A 21,215-nucleotide genomic window follows, 5' to 3' on the forward strand; every position below is an offset into this window, starting at 1 on the left:
CAATGACAAGGGACCTCCTTTTTATAGCCGAGTCCGAACGGCATTCCATATTGCAATGAAACCACTTAGGGAAGCTTTGAAACACTCAACAATGTCACCAGCATTACTGAGGTGCGATAATCCACAGCTGAAAAACTTTCCATAATTATATATAGCTCCCATATAAATCGATCCCCAGATTTAACCTCAGGAGCCTCTTAGAGGAGTAACTTTCATCCGATCCCCCCTCTAACAGCCATGTAAAAATTGGTTCAAATAGGTTCATAATTATATGTAGCCCCCATATAACCGATCCCCAAATTTGACCTACGGAGCGTTTTGGAGGAGTAAAGGTTGAATTACACACCATGCGTCTATCCGTGCGCTGATGGAAGGGTTGATTTTTTTCTGTTTGCGGCATACTATTCGAGCTTTTGATTTCAAAGAGAAATTTCTACTCTTCAATCATCGGACGCATTGAACGCATGGTATGTAATTCTACCTCAAAATTTCACCCGATTCGGTTGAAATTTGGTACGTTGTGCAATGATATGGCGGCTAACAACAATGCAAAAATTGTTCCATATCGGTCTATTGTTATATATAGGCCCCAGATAAACCGACCCTCAATCACACAAAAATTGGTCCATATCGGTTCATAATTCATAATTTCACTTGTGGCTCCCTACACGGATGAAAAAGACTGTTTTTCATATGTTTGGCTATAAACATTATATGTGTGGAACACACATTTTTAAACACAATATTTTTGAGTGCAAGCATATAATGTTCATAAACTAGCATAACATGTTTGGGACATATATGTTAATATGTTAGAACATATTATGTTTGGGACATAAAATGTTTGTAAATATAATATGCTTGGATGCAAACATATATTAATTTAGAAATAGCCTATAAACATATATGTGTTTAGTAGCTTGGAGCGCTATTTAACAGGGAGCGATATTGAATTAAGTTGGTGGTTGTTACTTGTTATTACAAAATTAACATTTTATTTTTCCTTGGGCAATTGATCAGCTACTTCTTTGATCCTTACAAACTGTGTGGTCCGCTGTTCGAATCCCCGTCCGGCAAAAGTAAAATTAAAATAAAAAAAATCATAAAATTGAATAATTTCTTCTACAATGTTTGTATTACAGAAAAAGGTGCTAAGAACTAAAAAATCTCGTGGAAGTGAGAAAGATGTGGGGGAATATACAATTGGGCAGAAACAAAATTTTGAGCATTCAGGTCGAAAACCTATGTTGTTAGCACCTATATTACCTGTTTATTTTCGTAATTCATTATGATTGTAAATATATAAATAAATAAATAAAATTTTGAGCACAATATTGTTTGGGAGAATTTTTTTAAGCATATAATATTTTTGGGTGCAAAATGCTTCCAAACATATTATATGTTCACATAATAACATATTGTTTTTTGGAAGACAACATTATTGAATTTGAATGCAAAAATACAAAATGTTTGGAAATTGACTACCCAAACATATATTGTTTAGACCAATATGCTTTCAGACATATTATATATTGGAAGAGATCAAACATATAAATGTTTGGGCAATAGCCAAAAATGTATATGCTTGAAGCAAAATATGTTTGGGAGTATATGTTACAGAAGCGATTTTTTGTGAGCGTGTAATTACCACGCAACAGTTCATATCGGTTCGTAATTATTTATAGACTGCCCTATATGTACCGATTAAGAACTGAATTACACGCAAAAAAATAATTCTTTCCTCCCAAACGAAATTTTAGACAAACAAATTTCGTTTCTCATTTGCTTTTCGCTGTAAGGAAGTGTATTTGGAAGAAAAGTATATACTTTTTGTGATAAACGTTTATCCTTTTCCAGGATGTAAAAACAATTTCATAAAGACTAACTCAAAAAAAAAATTTTCTGGTTAATTGCATTTTCCCCCACATCTTTCTCACATCCACGAGGTTTTTTAGTTCTTAACACCTTTTTCTGTAATACCAACAATGTAGAAGAAAGAAATTATATGATTTTATAAATTTTTAAAATTTTTTTTACCTTTCGCCTGGACGGAGAATCGAACCGCGGACCATGCACTTTGTAAGCCAACACACTAACCACTGAGCTATGTACCTGTTATGGTCATCAATAGCTAATTATCCATATAAGTTATATTTATATAGCATAGCTTGCGGCGCCCACGAACCGAATAAACAAAGTTTATTTAACAGAAACAAACATTTAGTTTGGTACCGTGGAGCACTGGTTGCTACGTCCGACTTGCATGCCAAGGGTCGTGGGTCGATGGTTAATAATGTTTTTGTTCTCTAATCCCAAAATATGTAAAGCAACCCTTGTACCATCGCCAGACAATTTCGGTTAACATATATAAGATTTTCATGAGTTCTACCACACAGCACACGAAATTGTTGTTTATTTCGCGATAACTACAAATGAAGCTCTTGGTAATACAGCAGGTAAGTATTTTCCTCAATGTTTATTGGCAGTCTATCCTCTGTCATCATGGGTGTATTTACTCACCTTCACGAAAAAAAAACAATTTTAGAAGAACAAACAAAAACAAACCACACACCCAACACATTATATTAGTAATCGGATTGTAAAAACTCTTTATTAATTCATTAAAGTTTAATGCGGTTTTACTAATCTACATTCGATTCTCTGTCCATTTTACTAAAATAAGAAAATTAATAAAAATACGATACGATAAATTCAACAAATATAACTGGGCATTTCGTACATTTTAGTTATTTTTAATACAATATTAATTATTATAAATATTATTAATTGAATTAAGGTAAGTAAAAAGCGCTATGCGTGATATTCCATAAAGATTATACTTAACTCTAAAATTTCTACAGATTTTTATTTGTTTACTTATTGTTGCTTAATATATATTATTGTAACCATTTTGTTTTGTTTTATTTTGTATTTTTGTCTTTTTGTTTGTTTATGTATGTGCAGTTATTTAGTATTTCACGTTTTAACCAACCAAGCCTAGATATTTATTAATTCCATTTTATTGCCAAGCAGATTGATTGGGGTTACGAAATTTCTTCAAAGCCTTCTTCATGGGTTTTCTTAAATTAAATGCATCACTAAATTTTTAGAAATGTTCATTTCAAATATGTAAACAAATCTCATTTTTTTCTATTCACATTTGTATTGAACTTGAAAATATAGTCAACTAATGAACAATAAAATAACAGTTAATCGAGTTTATTAATTTTTTTTAATTGAATTAGGTCAATTCAATTAAATTGACATTGGATATTTCTATTATCATTTCCATGGTTCAGACAATTTCAATTAACAATTAATTGAATTGAAAATACAATCAAAAAAGGGGGTGCTAATGCCAACTGAACCTTATTTTACTTCATGAAGCTTAGGTGATTTTAGTTAAATTTTGCCAAATGACAGGAAATGTTTCTTATTTGAATAATTGTTTGCTAATTTTAATGACGTGAACAAAAAATAAGAAAAATGGTTGTATACAAATATAGTCTACGAATTTACTAAAAAATAAAATAGTTAATATTTCCCTAAAATGGGGAGAAATTTAATTAAATTGAATTCATAACTCTCTAAAATGAGTAAATTTTACTAAAATTGAACTTTGTACTGCGCTAAACAACAATTTTAACAATTTTGAAATCCAAGTTTTTTCTTCAATATATGAACATTTCTTAAACAAGGGAAAAGAATTATTATTTGTAATAAATTTTCTTCAATTTGACTAAAAGTATCAACTTATTTGTAACATGTTGCAATTAGACAACTATTTTTGTTAAAATTTTCTAAAAAAAAACCTACATTTTCTTTCATGGTGGCTTCACATTTTTTTTTTTTTGGTGTATATTTTTTGCATCTTCGACAACCATCAATGGCTTGCATTATTAAATTATTTCTATATTATTGACCAGACTTGATTAACTTGTATAATGACATATTTCGCTATAGAGTTACATCCCAATCCTTAATCTGAATCATCGAAAGCTAATGGGCCGGTAGGTACAAAGTTCGATTTTCGCAGGTGAAAACTTAATTTTTACCCAGTATCTTTTCTTTACTATTTTATTTTAAAGAAACTTGATTGAATTGGTGTGTTGGATCATTCTCCCCTAACTTATGATAACATCCGCATAGGAAGAATGTATTTTCATTTCGCACTGTTAGTTTTCACTTGAAAGAAAAACAGTTTACAAACTAAAAAAAAAAAACATTTTGATCTATTACATTGCTAAAAAAAAGTTATTTGGCTGGAAAACTACAAGTGACTATCGTTAGAGTTCTTCAGCATTAAAATGTGAAAAGCACTTGTTTTGCGTACCATTGCTCATTACCGTGATACTGCCAGTGGCGTTAGCAATAAAATTTTGACAACATTTTCTAAAGAAATAAATTTTTAACACAATTTTCCATAGAACTAAATTTTTGACAAAATTTTCTGTGGAAATAAAATTTTGACAATATTTTCTACGGAAATAAAATTTTGACAAAATTTTCTATAGAAATAAAATTTGGACAAAATTTTCTATAGGTATACAATTTTGACAAAATTTTCTACAGAAAAAAATATTTCTATAGAAATAAATATTTAACAAAATTTTCTATAGGAAATTTTTTGAAAAAATATTTTGTATAGAAAGAAAATGTTGACAAAATTTTCTATAGAATAAAATTTTGACAAAATTTTCTATAGAAATAATATTTGGACAACACTTTTATAGAAATAAAATTTCGAAAAAATTGATTGTAGAAATAGAATTTTGACAAAGTTTTTTTTTATATAAATAAAATTTTGACAAAATTTTCTACAGAAATAAAATTTTGACAAAATTTTCTACATAAATAAAATTTTGACAAAATTTTCTACATAAATAAAATTTTGACAAAATTTTCTATAGAAATAAAATGTTGACAATATTTTCTATGGAAATAAAATTTTGACAAAATTTTCTATTGAAATAAAATTTTGACAAAATTTTCTATAGAAATAAAATTTTGACAAAATTTTCTATAGAAATAAAATTTGGACAAAATTTTTATAGAAATAAAATTTTGACAAAATTTTCTATAGAAATAAAATTTTGACAACATTTTCTAAAGAAATAAATTTTTAACACAATTTTCCATAGAACTAAACTTTTGACAAAATTTTCTGTGGAAATAAAATTTTGACAAAATTTTCTATTGAAATAAAATTTTGACAAAATTTTCTATAGAAATAAAATTTTGACAAAATTTTCTATAGAAATAAAATTTTGACAAAATTTTCTATAGGTATACAATTTTGACAAAATTTTCTGCAGAAAAATATATTTCTATAGAAATAAATACAGTCGAAGCTCGGTTTAACGAACGATATATTGTCAGGCTCTTTCGTTATTTAGAAAAATTCGTTAAATCGAACGGGAATATTAAATGTTAACTTTTATTGAAAATCGTAGTTTTTTTACCAAATGAGTAAAAATTCATAATCATTTGAAAAAATTAAAGCACAGAGATACTTAAAAAATAATACTTAAAATAATCCTGATGAACTTGATATATCTAGGTTAGGTTAGATTGAAAAGAGGATCCCAGATTCGCTGTCGTATGGGGGCCTATAATTTGTGTGCTCTTAACTTCTTAGACGAATTGCATAATTTGTTTCCAGTCCCCGGTTTCAAGATGGGCCAGGCATAGGTAGTATTCATAGTAACATCTTCCTAAAACGTCCTACATACACCATTACTCTGCTGCTCCTGCCGGCATAGATGTACTCTCAACGCTAGATTGCCGTTTCGACCAAGCACCAAAAAAGTTTTTCAGGGGTAGTTTATCCCTCTCACTAATGATGTTGACATTCCTGTGTATTTTATAGTTTCTCTTCAGCTATAAGACGGATGTTCCTTGTTATTGAGCTAAATATAGAATCGGGTAGCACTCATTATTAAGAGAAAAATTCACCACTTATCCAACTGGCAATCCTACGAAATATTGCCACTAACGGACCTATCACAGGACTAGTACCAGTGCTCGTGTTTGTCGTAGTTTTTAACTTTTCATATATTTTATTGATTTCTATACTCTCATTATTTTAAAATTTTATTTGATCTAGACATTTACCTATGGGCCAACATAGTCCAAAAGTTTTTCTTTCTGGTGCAATTTGGATGATCAAAATAATTCCGGTACCTAAGGGTTTGTCCCAGACTGGTTCATGAGGACCTGTCTAGTCCTACTAAGTTCTCCCAGGTCATGTAGTTTGGAATGAGTCCAATCCGTGGCCTGCAGTGTAAATTTATCCCCGTCAATGACAAACCCGTGTTGAAGTGACCGGTCCCTTCCATACGTTTCGGCCAGAACTGGAACTGGTATATTCACACCAGGGAGTAGTCCTGCACCGGCTCTGTTGTAGATACATTTCCCGTAGCGAAGCTGCGGGACCAGTTACCCGGCCATTGAATATGTGTTTTCAAACATTTTAATGGAATTTAAATATCTTGGGAATGCCGTACTTTGTGGACATTTCCTAAGGACTTAAGCCATTCTCACAATCGTCAAATATTGCTGATTTTTTTTTGTTGTTTATTATCTTAAGATTAAAAGCCTTTTCGTTAAATCGAATGTAAATTTTGTTCAATTGTTCGTTATTTAGAATACTCAATGTTAAGAATTTTGACATTCGTTAAATTGGATTTTCGCTAAATGGGATATTCGTTAAACAGAGCTTCGACTGTATTTAACAAAATTTTCCATAGAAAATTTTTTGAAAAAATTTATGAAAAAATATTTTGTATAGAAAGAAAATGTTGACAAAATTTTCTATAGAATAAAATTTTGACAAAATTTTCTATAGAAATAATATTTGGATAACACTTTTATAGAAATAAAATTTCGAAAAAATTGTTTGTAGAAATAGAATTTTGACAAAGTTTTTTATAGAAATACAATTTTAAAAAAAATTTCTATAGAAATAAAATTTTGACAAAATTGTCTACAGAAAAATATATTTCTATAGAAATAAATATTTAACAAAATTTTCCATAGAAAATTTTTTGAAAAAATGTATGAAAAAATAATTTGTATAGAAAGAAAATGTTGACAAAATTTTCTATAGAATAAAATTTTGACAAAATTTTCTATAGAAATAATATTTGGATAACACTTTTATAGAAATAAAATTTCGAAAAAATTGTTTGTAGAAATAGAATTTTGACAAAGTTTTTTATAGAAATACAATTTTAAAAAAATTTTCTATAGAAATAAAATTTTGACAAAATTTTCTACAGAAATAAACTTTTGACAAAATTTTCTACATAAATAACATTTTGACAAAATTTTCTATAGAAATAAAATTTTGACAATATTTTCTATGGAAATAAAATTTTGACAAAATTTTCTATTGAAATAAAATGTTGACAAAATTTTCTATAGAAATAAAATTTTGACAAAATTTTCTATAGGTATACAATTTTGACAAAATTTTCTACAGAAAAAAAATATTTCTATAGAAATAAATATTTAACAAAATTTTCTATAGGAATTTTTTTTGAAAAAATTTATGAAAAAATATTTTGTATAGAAAGAAAATGTTGACAAAATTTTCTACAGAATAAAATTTTGACAAAATTTTCTATAGAAATAATATTTGGACAACACTTTTATAGAAATAAAATTTCGAAAAAATTGATTGTAGAAATAGAATTTTGACAAAGTTTTTTTTATAGAAATACAATTTTGACAACATTTTCTATAGAAATAAAATTTTGACAAAATTTTCTACAGAAATAAAATTTTGACAAAATTTTCTACAGAAATAAAATTTTGACAAAATTTTCTATAGAAATACAATTTGGACAAAATTTTCTATACAAATAAAATGTTGACAAAATTTTCTATGGAAATAAAATTTTGACAAAATTTTCTATAGAAATAAAATTTTGACAAAATTTTCTATAGAAATAAAATTTGGACAAAATTTTTATAGAAATAAAATTTTGACAAAATTTTCTATAGAAATAAAATTTTGGCAAAATTTTTATAGAAATAAAATTTGGAAAATTTTTTATAGAAATAAAATATTGATAACATTTTCTATAGAAATAAAACTGTGCAAAATAAAAAAAAATAACAACACCAGCAATAATCCGAAAAGTGAAGGCTTGATTTCATTTAAATCCACGCCGCTGTGGAAGAAAACTTGCTTGCATTTCTGGTTTAAGGTGTTTTCTATGGCAAATTTTATTATAACTTGAAGGGGAATGATCCAAGTAAACATTCAAAACAGTGTATTTTCTTTAAAATGAAAGTAACAGACAATTACTACACCCAAAGATAAAATACTTACCTTCGGAACGAAATTATAGACAAACAAAATTCCACTTTAATCAAACGATTGTCTCTAATTTTTATTTGTTTTTAAGGACAATTTATTTTTATTTGTTTTTAAGGACAATTTATTAACTTTAAAAGAAAACTTTGTTTGTCTAAAATTTTGTTCCTCAGAAAAGAAACCTCTTCTTTCAGTGTAATTTCGCGTGGTAATGCGAACTTAATATCGGCCTTTATCGGGTACTACTGTTGACTTCAATTGAAACAAGCAAATAAAAATTTGTAAATCATTTAAGTCTAACAGAAAAAAACTTATAAGGACTACATTAATTCAAATAATTTCCAAAGATAACCTATGACTAGAAAATGAAGCCGAACCATTTTTGTCGGCGGCGATGTATTGATGGCTGAGTGGAAGCAAATATTTATACTCGGCATCGGTCAATTGTATCAAACCGGGTCGTATAAACAATCTCAAAATAAAATTTACATTTTATTCATATCTGTTGTGCATAATTTTTTAAAATTATTATAGAATTGAAGTATTAGAAACATTAACATTTTTTGGAAGGATGTGGGAAGTCTTTGAGGCTTGTTCAGCTTTTAAGGAATGTGTATTGATTGACTGGCAACCACGTTTTGATATGAAATGAGCCGACTTAATGGGCGAAGCCGTCGACTGGCCAAAAAACGGCGGAGCAACTCGGCGGCTTCATTCTCTGTCTATGGCACAATTAAAAATTTAAAAGTGTGAATAACTCTAATATGATTTTACAATACAGCGAAATAGATAGAGTCATAAAGTAGTATATATTTAGTTAATTTTTGTTATTGACTATGTGTTTGTGTGTTCTGTAATAAGCGCGTATATAACTCTGCTCATGACGCGGAGAATATTTAAGTCTTCATTTTTATTTGTGATGCGAGGGAATATCTAATAGATGATTTGGCTTTGGTTTTCTTAGTGAATGCATTCAAGGCGCTGGTGGTTTTCCCAATAACATCACAGGGTTTTCTTCGGGTACATCCATTTCACTCGATCTGGCTATATTAAAGTATGATGTTGCGCTATAATTGAATAATTCGAAATCGTATCTGAAAAAAAAACATTTCAATTAATGAGCAAATTGGAATCAATATTTAATACAGTCAAAATGGGAATAGAAATTCGTATACATAATCACAAATATATTCAAAATATAAATGATCGTAGGACTAAAATTCAACTGGATCGGATGAAATTTACTCCTCCAAGTAGCTCCAAATTTTGGAGAAAATTCTATCAAAACACTACCAAACAAAAAAAATCTGCTATAAAAAATTTTTTTAAAATTCAATTTCTATAGAAAATTTTATCACTATCTTATTTCTATAGAAAATATTGTCAACATTTTATTTCTATACAAAATGATTTATTTCTATAGATTTTTTCTCAAAATTTTATTTCTATAGAAAATTTTGTTAAAATTTTATTTCTATAGAAAATTTTGTCAAAATTTTTTATTTCTATAGAAAATTTTCTCAAAAATTTAGTTCTATCGAAAATGTTCTCAAAAATTTATTTTTATAGAAAATGTTCTGAAAATTTTATTTCTATAGAACATTTTTTCAAAATTTTATTTCTATAGAAGATTTTGTTAAAATTTCATTTCTATAGAAAATCTTATTACTATAGAAAATTTTTTCTCCAAACTTTATTTCTATAGAAAATTTATTTTATTTCTATAGAAATTTTTCTCAAGATTTTATTGCTATTAAAAATTTGTGAAATGCCTCTTAGTTGGAAAGGAATAGTTTTCAAAATCTACTAAAGCATCGAGAATTCTACCAATCTACCAAACAGTAAAAAATCTACCATTTGTGGTAGAATTGTATCAACTGTGGCAACGGTGTTCGCAAGTCAAATCTGAGGGTCGGTTTATGTGGGGGCATTACCTAAAAGGGGAAACGGACGGACATCGCTAAATCAACTCATACTTGCGCCATGACCCAGAATATATACTTTATGGGTTTTTAATAAATTGTTATGTATTTTTCGTTTTGTTTTTACAAAAAATCAAACAATTTACTTTCGACTTTGTGGTCTCCTTGGATTAAAGACGATTCTTGATGTCATGGAAATTCATAATAAGTTCACATTTTCTTAAAAAAAATCGAAAAGCCAATTTCCGTATAGCCAATTTAAATAATCATAAAGATATGATTACACGATTTTGAAAATTATCGAAATTGGTGTATCCAATGTCGATTAGTTGCTTTTTAAGATCATAACAAGTCAATTATTTGATTTTGATTATTGTCGAAAATCAAATATTTGATTTTGAATATGGCAAAAAGTCGACGTGTGGAAATTTCGTTAAAAAAATCAATTAGATGTTTTTAAAAAATCATAAAGATTTGATTAGTCGATTTTAAAAATGAGCGAATATTGAGTATCCGATGTCGCTTTTGAAGATCATAACAAGTCAATTATTTGATTTTGACAAATATCGAGAATCAATTATGGGAATTTGAAGGCAAAAAGTCGACGTCGGGACATTTCCCTATGGATTAAAATCGATTTGTTGGTTTTAAAAAAATAATAAATATTTGATTAGTCGATTTTGAAAATGATTGAAAATAGAGAATCCGATGTCGATTAGATGCGTTTTAAATCAATTATTCGATTTTGACAATTATAGGAAGTTTGATTTTGAAGACGGCAAAATACCGACGACGGAAAATTTTCTTTAAAAACGTCGGAATGTCAATTTCCGACTATCATGTAGAATCATGTAGATTTTGAAGAATGCAAAAAATTGTTGCATACTTTTCGTTTTATACCAAAAGTCAAAATATTTACTTTCACTGAAAAAACAGTGAACTCACCAGGGAGAAAACTTTTGGTTAATTTTAGAGAATTTTGAATATTTTTAGAAAATTTTAACTAAACAGTATTAAAAACGCTGGCATCACGCCGATATCACAAAAATAAGTAAATATTTTTCGACAAATTCAAGAAAATTTATTAGACATAATTAATTTTTTTCAAATGTTAAAGAAAATTTTGTAGTTTGAAGGGTAAAATTGGAGTTCAAAATTGCAAGAATGTCTTTAGTGACATACGAAGTTCAAGATGGACGCATTTGTAGTAAAAGTTACAAATTTAAAGAAAACATGAACTATTTTGTGAGAAATACGAATTTAGTAAATCGTTATGCTTAATTTGTGTATAATTTGTTCCCGTTTTTAAGTTAATTTAACTAATGTATGCAAAAAATTATTAGAGTAAAGGAAACTTTCTCCAAACATAATAAATCCATGAACTAAAATAAAGTTAAATTGGCTTTAGTGAAATAGAGAGTTCACTTTTTTTATTGTTTGACTTGGTATCGCATTGGATTATGGCCGATAGTTGCTTTTCTTGCTGTGATGGAAATTCTATGGTTCGATTTGAAAAATCAAAGACAATCGATTATACAGTATTCAAAATTAAAATTAATTACCGTACACTCAAAAAACAGTGACCCCGCCAGCAAGAAAAATTTGGTTAATTTAAGAAAATTTTAACTAAACTGTATTTCCCAAAAATAAGTATGCTTCATTTGTATATATTTTATACCCTCCACCATAGAATGGGGGGTATATTAACTTTGTCATTCCGTTTTTAAGACATCGAAATATTGCTCTAAGACCCCATAAAGTATATATATTCTGGGTCGTGGTGAAATTCTGAGTCGATCTAAGCATGTCCGTCCGTCTGTTGAAATCACGCTAACTTCCGAACGAAACAAGCTATTGACTTGAAACTTGGCATAAGTAGTTGTTATTGATGTAGGTCGGATGGTATTGCAAATAGGCCATATCGGACCACTTTTACGTATAGCTCCCATATAAACCGACCCCTAGATTTGGCTTGCGGATCCTCTTGAAGGAGCAAAATTCATCCAATCCGGTTGAAATTTTGTACGTAGTGTTAATATATGGTTTCTAACAACCATGCAAAAATTGGTCCATATCGGTCCATATTTATATATAGCCTCCATATAAATCGATCCCCAGATTTGACCTCCGGAACCTTTTGGAGTTGGAGGAGCCAAATTCATCCGATTCGGTTGAAATTTGGTACATTGCGCTAGTATATGGCAGCTAACAGCCATGCAAAAAAATAACTATAGACCATATCAGTCTATAGTTATATATAGCCGATCGCCAATCACACAAAAATTGGTCCATATCGCCAAAAATAATCTACCAAAATTTTATTTCTATAGAAAATTTTCTCAAAATTTTATTTCTATAGAAAATTTTGTCATCATTTTATTTCTATAGAAAATTTTGTCAAAATTTTATTTCTATAGAAAACTTTGTCAAAATTTTATTTCTATAGAAAATTTTGTCAAAATTTTATTTTTATAGACAATTTTGTCAAAATTCTATTTCTATAGACAATTTGGTCAAAATTTTATATCTATAGAAAATTTTGTCATCATTTTATTTCTATAGAAAATTTTGTCAACATTTTATATCTATAGAAAATTTTGTCAACACTTTATTTTTATAGATAATTTTGTCAAAATTCTATTTCTATAGACAATTTTGTCCAAATTTTATTTCTATAGAAAATTTTGTCATCATTTTATTTCTATAGAAAATTGTGTTAACATTTTATTTCTATAGAAAATTTTGTCAAAATTGTATTACTATAGAAAATTTTGTCAAAATTTTATTTCTATAGAAAATTTTGTCAACATTTTAGGTCTATAGAAAATTTTGTCAAAATTTTATTTCTATAGAAAATTTTGTCAAAATTTTATTTTTATAGACAATTTTGTCAAAATTCTATTTCTATAGACAATTTTGTCAAAACTTTATTTCTATAGAAAATTTTGTTCCTTAATTTTGTTTTGTTATTGTTGGTTTTTTTCTTTAATCATTGTTGTTGTTTTTTTTTGTTTTGATTTCAGCTTAAAACCATGCATTGGCTAAACTACAAGTGTAGCTTAACCAACAGAGGAAAATAATGTTTGTCAAATTTATTTGGGCAAAGCCCTATTGGACTGCAAGATGGTTGGATGGACGGACGTTTCGGAATTACCACATTCCTCATCAGCATCCTCTACTTGCAGCAAAACTATCAACCAATTATCAGAATAAATTCAGGCAGTTCACTAAACCCAAAAGTAAACCACACTTGAACCCTTTTTCCTTTTTTCGGAAGATTCAAGTGTGGTTTACTTTTGGGTTTAGTGAACTGCCTGAATTTATTCTGATAATTGGTTCATTGTTTTGCTGCAAGTAGAGGATGCTGAGGAGGAATGTGGTAATTATGAAACGTGCGTCCATCCAACCATCTTACAGTCTATAGGGCTTTGCCCAAATAAATTTGACAAACATTCTTTTCCTCTGTTGGTTATGCTACACTTTTAGTTTAGTCAATGCGTCGTTTTAAGCTGAAATCAAAAAAAAAACAACAACAACAATAATTTTGTTAATAAATATAGAAAATTTTGCCAAAATTTTATTACTAGAGAAAATTTTGTCAGCATTTTTTTCTAAAGAAAATTTTGTGAAAATTTTACTTCTATAGAAAATTTTGTCAAAGTTTTATTTCTATAGAAAATGTTGTCTAAATTTTATTTCAATAGAAACTTTTGTCATCATTTTACTTCTATAGCAAATTTTGTCAAAATTTTATTTCTATAGAAAATTTTGTCAACAATTTATTTCTATAGAAATTTTTGTCAAAACTTTATTACTATAGAAAATGTTGTCAACATTTTATTACTATAGAAAATTTTGTCAACATTTTATTTCTATAGAAAATTTTGTCAAAATTTTATTTCTATAGAAAATGTTGTCAAAATTGTATATCTATAGAAAATTTTGTGAACATTTTATTTCTATAGAAAATTTTGTCAAAATTTTATTTTTATAGACAATTTTGTTAAAATTTTATTTCTATAGACAATTTTGTCAAAATTTTATTTCTATTGAAAATTTTGTCAAAATTTTATTACTATTGAAAATTTTGTCAAAATGTTATTGCTATAGAAAATTTTGTTAAAATTTTATTTCTGTAGAAAATTTTGTCAAAATTTTATTTCTATAGAAAATTTTGTCAAAGTTTTATTTTTATAGAAAATGTTGTCAAAATGTTATTACTATAGAAAATTTTGTCAACATTTTATTTCTATAGAAAATTTTGTCGAAATTTTATTTCTATAGAAAATTTTGTCAGCATTTTTTTCTTATAGAAAATTTTGTCAAAATTTTACTTCTATAGAAAATTTTGTCAACATTTTGTTTCTATAGAAAATTGTATACGTATTTTATCGGCATTCTTTTTTGTTTAATATATACCCCATATGGACTAACTTACAATTTAGAAGACGGTGTTAAGAAGTTTTAAGATACCTTGCCATCGGCAAGTGTTACCGCAACCCAGGTAATTCGATTGTGGATGACAGTCTTTAGTAGAAGTTTCTACGCAATCCATGGTGGAGGGTACATAAGATTCGGCCTGGCCGAACTTACGGCAGTATATACTTGTTTTTTTCTTTTTTCTGTTTTTCAGTTAATTTAACTAACATACCTAAAACATTATTTCAAAGTCAAGGAAACATACTCATAACATAATAATTTCATGAACTAAAATAGAGTTAAATTGGCTTTAGTGACATATAGGGTTCACTTTTCTTTGAGTGTAGGTATATCGGAATTTTTATAAAATAAAATGCCCTGTACCACGACAATCTATTACACAATTTTGAAAATTGCAGACTATTTTTTATATTTTTGTTAATAAAAAGTCAATCAAGCGAAACGTCAACATTCATCTTTTGGGTCCCTTCTTCGAAGATTCAGTAGAATATAACATGCCCTACATCACAGATATATACTATATTCTTAAAAAAAATATATAATTACCTATAATAATCGTACAGTCCATCCAATTCGGATCTTGTTAACTTTGAGTAGAATTGCTGAAGCAGATCCAGGGTATTTTTACCTTTGCCCGGATTTTGCCATTCCGGTGCTATGATTTGTTTTAGTCCAGTCTTTTCAATCAGATACAACTGATCCTCTTCTAGGGTTTCAAATTTCAATATAACATCGAAATGTATTAGGCATGGTGTACAGAATCTGGTATATGAAACAAAATGCATATCCAAATAATTATCATGTTTTATTTGATCTAAAAGCCATCGGACGAATTCCTGAAATGTGGGATATTTGGGTGGTTTCAATTGTTGACTCTGAAAATATATTTAGACAGTATGGTGTTGTTTATTTTTTTTTAATCAAATAATATTATATTAAAAAAACGCTTATACTGTCATCTCTCCATTCTTCCCTTGCAATTTACCTTTTTACGATAAGTGCGCACAATTTTACGACCAAACTTATCGTGCAATGAATGTGGAATGGCATACACAAATTTATCGCGATAAGCGCTCAATAGCCTCTCGAATGGATGGCGTGCTATTAAAAAAGTCACTGAATTGTTTTGAGCCTCATGCAGCTGCAGACAAAGAGAATAAAAAAAGAAACAAGAAGATACAAAAGGATAATAAAATGAGAACGATGAATTAACGAGATAAGAGTTGTCATATGGTATAGACTATGGTTTTTACATAACTAAATGTACAACGTATTTAAATACGTATTTAATACAAAAGCCGATTCTGAGCAAAGGAATATTATATTTTACTGAAATAAATAAATAAAATATATTATGTTTTCCCTTTATGGCGTTTTGTTTGAAATCCTCTTTCATAAATAAAATACGTATATTCGGGCGAATGTTGGGATGGACCGAATCTCATGTACCTCCACTATGGATTGCGTACAAAATTCTACTACTTAAAACCAAAAATACTTGCCTGGTTCCAAAGATTTCGTCTTCAGACTAATGATTTTGTTATTGATTCCTGGCCAAAGAAGCGAAGAATTGAGTCAAGGATACATTTAAGACACAATTCTCTTTTAAGATACTAGAGAAACACATTTGAATTTAGTCCTTTTACTTAATGTGCTATGAAAGTACTTTAAAACGTGTTAACGAAAACTTAAACTTCCAAATTCAGACTTTAAGTAAAAATTATATTATTTTTCAAATAAAAACGCCTTTAAAACATAGTGTTGAAAGACATATCTTATTTTTGAATGCGGTTTAGCTTTATAGCCAAGATACAAAAAGCCAACAAATTAAAAAGACATTTTATTCATTTTGAATAATTTTTCAGGCGTAATCAAAATATGCTGTCCTTAGTCCATCAAAATTTACTTCTAAAACTACCCATTTTTAATTCGAATGAGTTAATTATAATAACAAAACGCCTTCATTGAAAAGTTTATAGACTTTTGGACATGGAAAAAAAACTTTATATCAGATAAATGCGTCTTCTATGCTAAGCAAAACTCGAATATGTGTTTTAGGGACAAGAAATATTTGGCTCACGAATATTGAATTACTTGTATTGTAACTCCGCTTAAGATTGTTTTCCAAATTGAAGAAAATGTGGAGCTTACACATATTATTTTTCAATCACAAAATGTATCCAAATATTTTTCTTAACATTTTCCGATTATAATTCAATTTTTTTTAGATATAGAGTAAAAATTTAAAAAACTAATGAAACGAACATTTCTGATTAAATAAATTATTTCCGAACACAATTTTCAATTATATTTTTATTTGGAAATATTTTTTTATTTAATTAAAATGGGATAATTAATATTTTAATTGGAAATATAAAAAATCAACCGTTTACTTAGTTGACTTTATTTTTGTATTTAGATTAAACAGTTAATTGTATGTTATCTGTAAACTTTTTAGTTGATTACGTCTTCTCCAATCAACATTTTAATTGGAAATATTTTAGTGACATTTTTTTTTGTGTATATATAATTATTGTATAAAGTGATACGGACTAATTTTTGCATGGTAGTTGGAAGACATCGTACACCAAATTTCAATCGGATCTGATGAATTGTCCTCCTCCAGGAGGCTCCAGAATTTGGGTGTCAATTTGTATGATATTGGGAGATATACTGATCGAATGGACTGTGTTCCTCCAGGAGGCTCTGCAAGCACGGTTGCCACAGTTGGTAGAATTCTACCAAAAATGGTAGATTTACAGTTTGGTAGATTGGTAGCATTTTTTACGTTTTGGTAGATTTTGCAAAATATTCCTCTCCAACTAAGTGTTACTTCAATTTTATATACACGCTGAGAAGGAATATGATTACCTCAACCACTTTTATTTTTGCATCATGAGCATGGAACATTTTTCTCGCAAAAATGTTGTTTTCTCGGCAAACAGATACATGGTTGCCGAAATCAGGTACTTGATTTTCGAGAAAATAACATGGTTGCGAGAAAAATGTTCCATGCTCACCGTCCAAAAAAATATTTTGCTCTTGAAACTTGTTTGAGGTGATCATTAGATAGGGTCACGGCCTAAAGAAAAAAAAAAAGTTGATGCGGTCACCCCCCAGTTTTGTAGCATATTCAAAGACAATTTCAGAACACCAAAACTTTTTTTTCGTGCACCCTACGACCCCCCGAAATACAATTTGTGCTGTGTCGTCATTTGAAGTCCGATCGAAAAGAAACGCATATCGTTGTTCGTGGTTGATCAGGGACAATATTTCGTGCATTGGTCATTTTTGACTCCGACGTCAAATTTGATTTTTAATTTTTTTATTTCGCTTCGTATACCCCTATGATGCCCATTTCTTATAACCATTATAAAGATCTTAACAAAATATGAAACTTTTGCTTTTGAAGTATTTACTTATATTCATAAACAAAAAAGTTACAGAGATTTTAAAAAGTCAATAGGTCACCCTATACACCACCAAAAAGTTTTTGCTGTGTTGTCATGATGTCCGATCGAAACCACATGCACATCGTTATTCACATCTACGAAATTAATTTATAAGGCATTTAGAACACAAAACCTGTTTATCTGTAAATTTCTAACGGTACCTTTGTATACATACTCGTTGTTTGCACTACGGCATTTTCTGCGTTGGGTAACCGCATCAACTTTTTTTCGTGACCCTATCTAGTGATCATATTCCTTCTCTGGGTGTAGAAATAATTTTTTTACAAAATTTTCTATAGAAATAAAATTTTAATAAAATTTTTTATAGAAACAAAATTTTGACAACATTTTCTATATTTGTTGTTTTGATTTCATATATACAAATATGATTGAAGAACAAACCAACAATAAAAAAAACAAAATTTTCTTTTGAAATAAAATTTTGACAAAAATTTCTATAGAAATAAAATGTTGACAAAATTTTCTTTGGAAACTAAATTTTTACAAAATTTTGTATAGAAGTAAAATTTTGACGAAATTTTCTAAAGAAATAAATTGTTGACAAACTTATTTTTTTATAAATTCTACATTATTACAAATTTTAATTTAAGTTTTCGGCCATACTATCAAAGTCCATTGTGAGTAAGTTTTCCCTTCTAGTAGAAGTAGTAATTTTCCCCTGTTAGTGCAAGCTAAAATCGCTAATAATATCATAATATTTAATAAAATAAAATAATAAAACATTTCATTCGAAGAAAGAACATTTTTTTCACTAACCACACAAATTTGATCAAAAACTTCAAAATAAGATTTTTTTAAATTTGGTAGATTTTTGGTAGATTATTTTTGGCACGAGTGGCAACCTTGTCTGCAAGTCATATCTGGAGATCGTTTTATATGGGGCTATATATTAGAGGTGTGCGCGTGACTGAAATTTATCTCACACTCACGCACATTCACGAAGCAAAATATTTATTCTCGCACGATACGTATGGTAGCCAATCCCATTCACGCACATTCACGAAATGAAAACCAGTACTCACGCACGATTCACGACAATTCACGTGATTCACGACAAATTCACGAGACTCACGATATTTTCCAAACGGAAATCAACTAAGGTAACAAAATTCAAAAATAGAATACAGTTCGAGAGTTAAATTAATTTCAGTTAACATACGAGCGTGACAGCGTTGCCAGAATTGTTTCACAAAAAACCGCTAGATTTGTCCAAAAAACTAGCCAAAAAAAGCTAAAAAATTTAAAAAAATAGCTAGAAAAAAGCTAAAATTTTTTGTATCAAAAGTCACATGTTTGATTGAAATTTAACAAGCTTAAAGGCTTTATTTCACTTAAAATGCATATTATTTTAATTGTATTCATTTTAATTCAATTTCTGTGAGACTAAGAAAATTTAAGTCATATTAGCTCTGTTTGCGTACTCGATACATTTTGATTACTATCACAAATTTTTACTGGAAGTCCTTCGTTTATATTTCCTAGTAAAAACATTTTTCCCAGTAAACTTGCAATTGCCAGCTGGTTAATCATCAACAAGTCCAATGTGCGATATATTGCATAATGTCACATAGAACTGCATTAGAAAATATCAATATATTTCGTTTTAACTGAATTAATGATAAATTCGTGAACGAGAACACTTCTCCTAATTTTACCCAAGAGAATAAAACCCATTCTAACTGTCTTGCAAGTTTATATTGAATAAATTTTATTCAAAAATTTCCCATACAAACCTATTGTTGTCCAATTTTCGTAAATGTAAATCCATTCCATTAATATATAGCAGATTTGTTTTGATCCTATCACTATGAATTTTTTATTGCATTTTTTTGATGTTAAAAAATAATACCACATTCAAAACTTTATTTCCTTAATTATTTCTATATTCGGTTCCAAAGATTTTGTACACTAATGATTTTGGTATTGATTCCGAGTCAAATTTGAATTTAAATATTCGTTTTTTTTCAGCTTTTTCTTCATGAGCTATCACAGTGCTTTAAAAACGTGCTAACGACAACTTAAATTTCCAAATTCAGACTCGACTTTAAGTAGAAATTATTCTATGTATACGTTTTTAAAATAAAATGTTGAAAAACCTCTTCTATTTTTGAACGCTATTTTGGTTTGTGGTCAAGATACAAAAACTCCACAAATTTAAAGACTATTTCATTAATTTTAAGAATTTTTTAGAATTGACCCTAGCCTTCTTTCATGAAAAGATACCCATTTTTAAGTTGAATCACTTAACTATAAGGACAAAAAGAATTTATCGGCTATTGGACAAGGAAAACAGTTTATATAAGAGAAATTCACAAATGCTATTATAACCAAAATTCGCGTTCGTATTTTAAGGAAATGAAATCTTTGGCCTCACAACAATATTTTTTCAATGTACAAAGCAATTCACATCTACTATTTTAATTTAGTTATATCATAATAAACGAGTCAAATGCTAATATTCCTAATAATTTACTGACAGTTTATATAAGGAATTGAAATATGTGGAAAACCTTATTCTGACAGCAAGGCTTAGATAAAAACGAAGTTTTATCCATATTTCAATAGGAACATGTCGAAAATAAAAAAAGCCAAAAATAGCTAAAAGGGGCATGAAAAAAAGCCAGAAAAAAAGCTAAAAGCTAAATGCATTTTTTCCCCGCTAAACGTCTTCAAAAAAAGCCAAATCTAGCGGGAAAAAAGCTAAATTGGCAACGCTGGAGCGTGAATTAAATCTTGATTATTTTCGTGAGCGTGATTTTGCAGAAATTTTATTCACGCACATTCACGAACCGATTTTATTTTTCACGCACGCTCACGCACGGCATATTTATTTTAGTTCCATTCACGCACATTCACGAGAGTTGCTTTAGATTTTGTTCACGACTCACGTGATTCACGCGTGTCACGAAAATTTCGTGTCACGCGCGAACTTCTACTATATATCCAGTGAAACCTCTCGAATGTCTGCTTATTGAACATCTACCAAAAATCGACAATTGTCGGTGGACGTATGCTATATTAACACATTAAAATTAACCTCTCATAACTGGACACCTT

The 21,215-nt window shown here is 28.5% G+C and overlaps 1 protein-coding gene and 1 long non-coding RNA gene across 5 annotated transcripts in view; both read right to left on the reverse strand.

Annotated features, from left to right (window-relative positions):
- Window positions 1–8,595: 8,595 nt before the first annotated feature.
- The window catches only part of LOC142233163 (carbohydrate sulfotransferase 11), a 74,352-nt gene continuing 61,732 nt past the window's right edge, over window positions 8,596–21,215 (reverse strand). For all 4 annotated transcript variants that reach the window (XM_075303985.1, XM_075303981.1, XM_075303982.1 and 1 more), the window contains 3 exons: window positions 15,671–15,826; window positions 15,232–15,560; window positions 8,596–9,417 (listed from right to left, as the gene is read on the reverse strand). In XM_075303985.1, coding sequence (XP_075160100.1) covers window positions 9,297–9,417; window positions 15,232–15,560; window positions 15,671–15,826 — 606 coding nt within the window. In that variant the 3' untranslated portion in view covers window positions 8,596–9,296. The remainder of the gene's footprint in view (window positions 9,418–15,231; window positions 15,561–15,670; window positions 15,827–21,215) is intronic.
- Window positions 18,084–18,523, reverse strand: LOC142233164 (uncharacterized). Its single transcript, XR_012721337.1, has 2 exons — window positions 18,299–18,523; window positions 18,084–18,232 (listed from the first exon to the last, which is right to left on the reverse strand). It is a non-coding gene; the product is annotated as an uncharacterized LOC142233164 (long non-coding RNA).

Source organism: Haematobia irritans, chromosome 4 (assembly GCF_050003625.1).
Source record: "Haematobia irritans isolate KBUSLIRL chromosome 4, ASM5000362v1, whole genome shotgun sequence".
NCBI classification, from domain to species: Eukaryota; Metazoa; Arthropoda; class Insecta; order Diptera; family Muscidae; genus Haematobia; species Haematobia irritans.